A 9919-nucleotide genomic window follows, 5' to 3' on the forward strand; every position below is an offset into this window, starting at 1 on the left:
AGAGTATTACATTTAGGGTATGTTAAGTGTTAAGAGACTTGAATCCTTGGTCCAACTGAATCTGCCTTTGTATAGCTATCTTGGAGGGGGGGGGGGGAGTTAGTAAGGAATTTCCATCTGTTCACCTTGTGATTTTTTTTATTTGATGCAGCAATTCTTTGATTTTAGAAATAATTTTATCATTGTATGGGTTTTGTTCCATGTCTTGGATTTGAATTTTACTTGTAAATTGATTTTTGAAAGATAAAACCTCTGAATAGATTTTTTATATGAGAAATCATTTGTTACAGCCTTTTGATTTGATGGAACACAAACTTTTCACATTTTTTTACTTTCAAGTTACACTTTTAATCTATTCAATTTTGTTTTGTATTGAACAGTAGGCATGGCGTATAAAGAGATGGAAGAGATATGACGCGGAAATAGATTAAATCTCACAGCCAAGGGATGAAGTAGATATAGTTGTACCTTGTAAATTAAGGACATTCAAGCACCTCATAACTTCCAGCAAATTCGGAGCATCTGATGAATGCGAAAAAAAACATAGAAATCAGATGGCACGGTGTATTAACAATTTTCATTACACTTTAAAAAAAATGCATTTTCAAGTTTCATTGAATTTTTTTTTTAAAATATTGCAATGCCAATATATTTGCTTATTCTTGCATATGTTTATGTAATAATACATATGTAATATATTTGTCCTTGGATTGATTCTTCATATTTTGGAAGTAGCACATTTTGTTTATTCCAGTGTTCATCACTTTTTACTGAAAGATAAATTTGGAATAAAAAGATTATTACTCTGAAAACAATTTTCCTTTGACATAGTTTCATTGTATGTATTACAGCAAATTGTACCTGATTTTGTACTTGTAGTCAAAAAAGCTTCATAGCTCTCGCTCCGTGATAGGAAGGTCGTGAGTTCGTATCTCGGTCACGACTGACCTAAGTCGATAAAAAATAGGTAGCAACTGTTCCTTCGCCAAGCGCTCGGCACTTTGAAGTGAGAGTTGCGGGTCCTTCGGATGAGACCTTTACGTGTAAAGCCGAGGCCCCGTGTCACGACAGGCGTTGGTACGATAAAAATCCCTCACTGCTCAATAGTGCCGGGTAATAAAGGTCTAAATTTGAAGTCCTTCACCGATATGAAATATGAAGAGAACGAGAAAGAGTTCTCCATAGCGCTACACAAAATTTTAGGTATGCTCGCTGCGCCGCCTTGACGTCAAAATCCATTTTGCCGTCGTTATAAGATTTCTATACCGCGCTTAAGTTCATCTATGATTTCCGTATTTCTGATCGAAATTCTAACAAACTTACACAAAATGAAGTCAAAATTAAATTGAAAAATTATATACATAAATTGAATTATTTTCACTCTAACTATATATGGGTCCATCGGGAGTTTGAACGTTGGTGTTACATATTTTTAATATCTGATTTTGTGACTGTGCCGGGTACCCCTATCATTGACACGTTAATATTCCACTGAAAGAAGAAATAAAATATTTGTAGTAATAGATGTTTCATTTAATTTCACAACATAGTCATTATCCAGTTTTACACATTTTCTCATTTTACTTGTTGATGTCTTGTATTTCAAATAATTCACTGCACGTTGCGTGCAGTGCTTTTATTTCAATATTTATGTTAAGTGGTGCTTTTTGAAAAGTTAATTATAAGTTTTTCATTGATTGCAGCTGGCAAAACATTTTTAAAATGAATGTTTGTCATTTATTTTACTTAGTCTTTTTATATTAGTAAATCACAATATATTAATAGTATTAAGTGCATCAAACTAGATATATGGAGTTATAATCTTATATACAACGATATCAAGTACATTAAATTGATAACCATAGTAAATGAGTTTTTATAGTGATCAATAAAGTATTTCAAAGTTTCATAGTAATCACTATTGTGTCATAGTGATCATCACTATAGTAAATTAAAGTTATCAAAGTTATTACTATAGTAAATCAAAGTCTCAAAGTTATCACTATAGTTAATTATAATAAACTAATAATAGTTAGCTATAGTTTACTATATTATTTTTTGTAGGGATCCTGCCCCACTCGCGAAATAAATTCCATATCCAACTAAAAACATTGAATATCGTTTATCTATCTTTAATCTTTAAAGGGGGTGGTTTATTAAGGAAAATTTCTTGTATATCCTCTAATACGTGATTAAAAGGAAAGCGGTAGTATTTTCACGTTTATTGTTTTTATTTAGAAGTGTTTTGAGTATTTACGTTCGATTTCTGTAATATATAATATAATATAATTGAAAAAAACTAAAGACTATTGCAGTGCGTGATTAGTTTTTTTTTAATATTTAAACTTGTCCTCGATCGTGACAAGCTGTGGAACATTTAAAGATTTGCTTTGTTCACTTGACAAAGCCTCGATTGATATACATGATTCTCAATAACAGATAATTTTACCTATTTGTATAATAATCCATTTAATAAAGATAATCAGTTATATTAATCCCTTAGCAGATTATTCATTCATATAAACTAATTACGATGGTAATTTTTCGACGTCCTAAGCAGCATCACCTCTGCCCTTTTCTAAATGTCTTATTACTTTATAGGACGCAACGGCGCCAAAATTAGCACATTTTTACACCTTAGATTAATTTGTCTTGACTTCAGTTTCCACTTTCGTAAGCGAAAATGCACATTAATCAGGAACTTGTAGTTCAAATTTTGATTTCTATATAATAAATAGAAAGTCGTTTGTATACAATAATAAACATGCAGTAGTAAATGCTTAAACATTCTTACTTGTAAGAGAGTCAATGGTCAACAGTAAACACGAACCAAAGGAAATTATCGAAGTTAGACAGCAACAAGATTTGTCGTTTTTATAAACACATATCAAAGTTAATTTACATCTAAAGTTTGAGAACCGTTGCAATTATGCCTAAAATTATTTTATTATTTTTGGTAGCTCAAATCGTTAGCCTCCATCTGCATATTCTTCGATAGAGGGGTATTACTTAATTGCCTCCAACCCTCAATGCTAAAGATGTAGTAAGAAGTTATTGTCATTTTGTACCACTAAGATAACAAGAAAATCACGTGAATAACAAATGCAGAATTTCTCATTGGCAGAATTAAACTTGTTTACTTAATGAATTAGTGTTCAATTCTTAGCTATGGTGTTGAAACTTTTTCTGAAAGGAGGTCATCAATGACACTTCAGATGAAAACATTTTTTTTCTTCATTTGAAGTAAAGAAAATAATACCACTACTTGTTTCACCATTCTAGGAAAGCTCCACATTTAGGCTCTCAATATTTCTCGATCTCTAATACCCTAATCTATTTGTCTAGAGGAAAACACACTTATCTCTGAGGGAAAGTTCCGTAAGCAGCTGTTGTGCGAGGTTTTTGAATTTGGTGCAATTTGTATAAAAAAATCTGTCTTACTATGCAATATTCTTATACAGAATAAGGCGACTTCTTTGTTTACCCTTTAAGTAGTGTCAGAATCTCCTGTTGCATAAGGTAATTAATGGTCTATGCTTGAGAAGCTCACTTTCATTTTAAACAGCTGGTACAATGACCTTACTTCACAACATGTAAATATCATCTGTTTTAAATATAATAAAAGCCAAATTAATCCAGCCATACCCTCTGCATAGGTATACGAGTATATGAGGTATATGAAGAGGTCTAAAAGGTTTTATCTTTAATCAATCCCTCTATATAAAACAAGTAAATGCATGATTGAACAACATTTCAGATTACATAATGATGTGCCCTATAAACAAATCCGATCTTTGTTTCGCAAGTCCTGCAAAACCCCAATCTCTCTATTTGTAGGGATAAAAACTTTTTATCTGAGGATGGTTCGATAAAGACCCGTTCTGTCAGAGCATAAAGAGCATTATAATTTTAATTTTTTAAAATTTCAATTAATGTTCTGTTGCTTTTTGATTCTTTAAGTATTTGAGTATCTTTCATCTCATTTATAAATTACTGTACTTTTTGGACCTTTTTTAAAAATCATTTTTCGATTTATGCCCTAACCCTCGATTAAGTATAAGAGGAGGCATGCCATATTAGATAATCTACCGGTAAGCATTCATTTGTTATCACGTTTGCAGTAATACATCAGTGTTAAATGAACAGTGTCAATGTGTGTATAACTGAGGTATGCATTATTTTCTTATTCAATAATGTTCCAGACAATTAAACAATTACAATGTAATTAAAAACTACAGAAGATAAACAATTAAGTTGAGACCTTGTGTATCTGCCAAAAAATCAGAAAAATTATTTAAATTCCAAAATCAGACCCCTTTTCAGGCTATAAAAGGCAATGGAAATTTCCACAGTCAAATATTATACAACAAATCAAGATGGCGTCAAGAAGGCGAAAACATATTCCCATGTAAGTAAATAAAACTTCTAGCAAATAAAACTAAACTTAATTAATCAAAATTATTTCACCTTTTAATTTTATTTCAATTTTATTTGAAGGATTAAATTATCATGTAAAAAAAGGACGAAAATACAACATAAATCAGAATGTGTGTTTGTGTCTCTGTGTCGAAAAGCGGAGACTTCATCTTTCGCTGTTGCTTTAAGGAGAGATTTGCATGATATTTATGAGAGGCTTATTAATCACGACAAAATGAACCTGAATTGTGTTTTCATAATAAATGGAAGCCATAAAGAAGGTTTCAGAATTGAGGAATCGGACGTTGACTGGATGATTTGGTCAAAACACCACAGAGTATTCTGGACCTTATCTCAAGCTCAGGATAACAATTCATCCAAACAAACACAGATGCTGGCTGACTGTTCTGAGAGTCCTCCTGGATTCGCTTTACTTCAATTAATAAAAACAAAATCTTGTGAAAGTATCCTTGAAACTATAGTAAAAATGAATGACAAATTCTATATATCTAGTTCTCTCCACAAAAAGAAGCAATGTTCAGAATATGGACATGCTTTTAAAATACACGGACCTTGTGTCAGTGGAGAAATTGACCACGTAGAATACGACAGTGCTTATTGTTTTGCTTGCAACTTTTGGCCTCCATCTGCATCTTCATGGACAGAGAGGTGCCATTTTTGGCCGCCTTCTCAAACTGTAAATGATATAGTTAAAACAGGTTGTCACTTTGTAGCAATAGGAAGCAAACAAGGGAATCATGAAGACATCGAATGGAGAATTTCTTTCTCTTTGGCGGAACACAAACTTGTGTTTTCTATGAATCACTTTCAGTTCTTAACTTATAATTTGTTAAAGCTTTTTCTTAGAGAGGTCATTAATAAGACAATAGAGGAAAACAAATTATTGTCGTCCTATCATATAAAAACGGCAGTGTTTTGGGCAATTCAAAACAACGTCTTTCCTCGTTTGCGTCCAAAAAATTTCCTGAAGTGTTTTTGGATGTGTTTTAAAGTTATCCTAAAGTGGGTGTATGAAGGTTACTGTCCTAACTTCTTCATTCCAGAAAATAACATGTTTCATACCAAGATTTTTGGTGCAACCCAGAACAAGCTTTTTGTAAAACTTTATTCATTGTATGAGAAGGGTGTATTATTATGTATATTAGAAAGTCCAAGCATTAAGTCATATACTTTGTTCTTTCCCTATATCCACAACTTCTCAAGTGGTACGAAAGAGAATGCTCTAATATCCCGGGCTGAGCTCGAAAGGGAGGTTTTTACTAAGATCCTTGCATATAATGCAGTTCTTATTCCTAATCTGACCTTCTGTTTGAGGGTTTTAGACTCGATAGAACAACTCATTGGTGAACCCTTGAAAGAGATTCAAGTTGTCCAGTTACAAAGAGCAACAGTTTCTGTTCTTCAGAACACCCCTTTTATATTACACAGCTGGTTCAATAGCAGTGATTACTTTTTACTTAACTTAAGTTGTAATACAGAGAGAAAAAACAACAGACAGATGTACGTTATTGACAAAATATCCATGAACATGTTGAAATTTACAGACAAATTCGGATGTATTACCGACATGTTGTATATTGTAATGTATTTTTATAAGACGTGTAGAAATACAGAAGCTTCAACTTGTTTAAAGATGATTGATGTCAAAATAGAAAAATTACATTCTAGGCGGAATTCTAATGTAGACACAAATTCTGCAGAAGAGCATTCCTGGAGTATGAATTTTAGAAAATTGTTACCCATGTCCTTCAGACTTTCCAATAAAATCTCATATATAATGGAATTAATGATTGAACAACATTGTAGTTTACAAAACAACAAGCCATATTTATACATCTCATCCTTTGTCCTCTTTCTCATGTTAAAGTTCTTAAATAACAAACATGTGGACATAAGGAGATCACAAGAAGCTTTAGACTACCTACAGATTATAACCGACCAAGGACAGGAATTCTTCATTGAAAAACATACAAGAGACATCTCATGGCAGATTCTTGGTATCTGTCAACAAATCTCAGGAAACCCCCAAGCCGCTTTGTATGCATATAAACAAGCTCTCAAAGTAGATCCATGTAATGATATTCAAATTGCCACACAGAAAAGGATACTGAATGTAGAAGCATGTATTCGATCAGGTTTTTACAAAAAAAACTGAGACTTTGGAATATATTACATTTTGCATAGAAGATTCAGTTTTCCTCATTAACCCTGTGATATCTTTACCTGTACATGTACCATGATAAGCACTTGCTGGACTTATTGTGTCATTAATTCTACTGCACAGGAAAATCGTTGGTAGATTTAAGAGCATCTAATGATGTCTGTTTGGTGATTTTGTAAAATTATTTTGCAGACAATTGCATGTAAATGATTGTTTAAATGAACCATGAATCGTTCTTTGTAATCCAATAAATTCTGAAACAGAAACACCATTCTGATTTCAATTTACTTACACCATGTGATTAGTCGTATATAATCCTAGAACATACAGAACTTAGGTGCCATCAATTTTATATTAAATATGATACATGTAATAATAAATGTGGAAAAAAAAATTCCTGGACAGAAGGATTCATGGCCTTGCAGTATGATTATCGAAAATTCTTTCATTATTGTACGCTCTACTCAAATAGACAGACTATTAATTTGTTACATGTAGTAATAATATGTTCATCATGTTCATCAGAACACTATATATATACATACATACATACATACATATATATATATATATATATATATATATATATATATATATATATATATATATATATATATATATATATATATATATATATATATATATATATATATATATATATATATATATAATTTCAATTTTAAAGCAAAAGAAAAAAAAGAAATGAAAAAAGAAAAATGAAGAAACCCATGAAACATGCCTGAAGAATAAGATACATTAAATAATTCAGAAGAGATGTCACAAGTTCAATGTAAATTATAAACGGTACCAATTTTGATGCACCAGATGCGTATTTCGACAAATTATGTCTCTTCAGTGATGCTCAAGTTGGACTTCTAAAATATTTAAATAAAACAGACTTGGAAGAGCTGAAAAAAGGTGCCAAAGACTGGAGCCAAATACGTCAAAGGATCAAAGTTATGCATTAGGGACATAATCCTTAATTTTGAAAAAAAAATTAAATTTTACCACAGCAATTAAAAATATTTCCGTATTTTCAAGCTAGTACCGAAGTACTAGGTTACTGGGCTGTAGAGACCCTCGGGGACTAACAGTCCACCAGCAGAGCTGCATTATCACCAAAATCAAAACTAAGCCTGAACTATCGCTTAATTAACATTGTTTATTTATTAAATAATTTGACTTGATAATTTGAAATATAGGTAACTTCAAAGGATAGATAGATAGATTGATTGATTGATTGATTATCTGTTGTTTCACGTCCCGTTCGAGAATTTTCACTCATATAGAGATGTCACCATATACCGGTGAAGGGCTTCAAATTTAGACCTTTACTCGGCATTCAGGGCCATTGAGCGTTGAGGGTTCCTTATCGTGCCAAAGCCTACTGTGACACGGATATTCGGGTTTTAAGGTCTTATCCGAAAGACCAGCAATTTTCACTTCAAAGTGCCGAGCGCTTGGCGATGAAGTTGCTACCTATTTGTATTTTTATTTCACTTAGGTCAGTCGCGGCCGTGATTCGAACACACGACCTTCCGATCACGGAGCGAGCGCTCTACCGACTGAGCTACCGTGACGGTGCAAAGATCAGTTCACAGTACTCAAAGATCATTCAATTAAAATTTATCATTAAAGAAACACGGGACCGGCTGGTAGCGACCTGGCTCCGGGGCCATAAAACTTAGACGAGCTCATTTTTGATCTCGGTCTCACTTTTACCAAAGGAATCAATAGTGGAAAAGTAAGACTGAGTTCATAAGTGAGCTCGTCTAAGTTTTATGGTCCTGGGACATGGTGTTCAAACAGTACTTAACATCTCGAAAGCTGACTAATTACCCCCACGATGTCAATTAGGAGTGCCTTAATTATATCCGAATCAGCCTAAGAAATACATATGTGAAAATGCTAACATTTCATATATTTTCATTTATATTTTTTGATTGAATTTTGAGGATGTTGTGTTCAAATTTACACATGTATGATTTTTTCCGAATAATCGGTTACAGATTTTCTAACCAATAACCATCGTTCCGACCGAGTAACCGGTTAACCGATTACAAATTGATTGAAATCGTAGAAAAAGAGATGGGAGATGCATTTGCACATGAAATGCTGGATAAAGTGGGTGTTTAATCTGTACAGGATCGTAAAGAGAGATATTTCCGTCTATTTGTTTTTATCTCTTGAGTCCTAGAAGCCTTTTTTTCTGGGCCATGTATGAACAATCTAATTTTTCCTATAAAAATAATTGAAAACCAGGCACTTGTACTTATCATTTCTGAATTTGGTATAACTGTATAACTTAATTTATCAGATTCTTATATTGATATAATTAAACTGTAATTTCCATAGACCATCTAATATATTTACCCATAAATCAAGTAGATTTATTTAGTTTCCCACTCATCCATTTACGGGTTTCCCATTCTACTAGGTAACAGGCCTCCCGTAGGGGTTTTTAAAGCGATTGTAATATAATTTAATGTTATACAATAACCTACCTCTAGATGGGAAAACTTCCTCAGCTAGTTAGTGTACCTAGTAATCTCTCATCCCCACTAGTTCTCTGATCAGCAGAATCATTTATGGAATATGAGCGTACCAAACACCCCGGATGTTTTTCATATATTTTCATATAACTGTATCTCATTCCATTCTCAATGATCGTGTACTGAGGACAGTGCAACGAGAACTCCATCGGCATCGAAAGCAAGTTTTTTGACTTGCCTAGATGGCCGAACGGTCTGGCGCGCTGTACCTGTACTGCTAGGAGACAGATTCCGTAGGTCGAGAGTTCAACCCCATATAAGGGGACCTTGTGTATGAATATGAAGACCAGAGGACATCCTATATTGTTTATCATTTGCAGACCACTGGTCACATAATGGTGTGTATAATATGAATACGGAGACCAGAGGTCCCCATATAGTGTACTTCATTAGGGTGACCAGAGGTCTTATATTATACATTATTAGGAAGACCAAAGGTCCCCTTATATCCTACATGTACATCAATAGGGAGACCAGAGGTCCCCTTATATCCTACATCTATAAGGAGACCAGAAGTTCCCTTATATCCTACATCAGAAGGGAGACCAGAAGACACCTTATATTGTACATCAATAGGGAAACCAGAGATCTCTTATATTGTATATCATTAGGGAGACCAAAGGACCCCTTATATCCTACATCATTAGGGAGATCAGAGGACACCTTATATTTTACATCAATAGGGAAACCAGATTACACCTTATATTTTACATCAATAGGGAGATCAGAGACCACCTTCTATTGTACATTAGTAGGGAGATCAGAAGTC

The 9919-nt window shown here is 33.2% G+C and overlaps 1 protein-coding gene across 1 annotated transcript; it reads left to right on the plus strand.

Moving 5' to 3' along the window:
• The first annotated feature begins 4651 nt into the window (after positions 1-4651).
• On the plus strand, positions 4652-6592 carry LOC133193922 (uncharacterized). Its single transcript, XM_061329835.1, has one exon. The coding sequence runs from the start codon at positions 4652-4654 to the stop codon at positions 6590-6592; it is 1941 nt and encodes a 646-aa protein (XP_061185819.1).
• The last annotated feature ends 3327 nt before the right edge of the window (positions 6593-9919 follow it).

Source organism: Saccostrea echinata, unplaced genomic scaffold, assembly GCF_033153115.1.
Source record: "Saccostrea echinata isolate AGI-Se365-2 ecotype Australia unplaced genomic scaffold, CSIRO_AGI_Sech_v1 ptg000028l, whole genome shotgun sequence".
NCBI classification, from domain to species: Eukaryota; Metazoa; Mollusca; class Bivalvia; order Ostreida; family Ostreidae; genus Saccostrea; species Saccostrea echinata.

Excerpts from the sequence above, each read along its gene's own strand:
- LOC133193922 (XM_061329835.1), top strand. The coding sequence starts at position 4,652 with ATGAACCTGAATTGTGTTTTCATAATAAATGGAAGCCATAAAGAAGGT.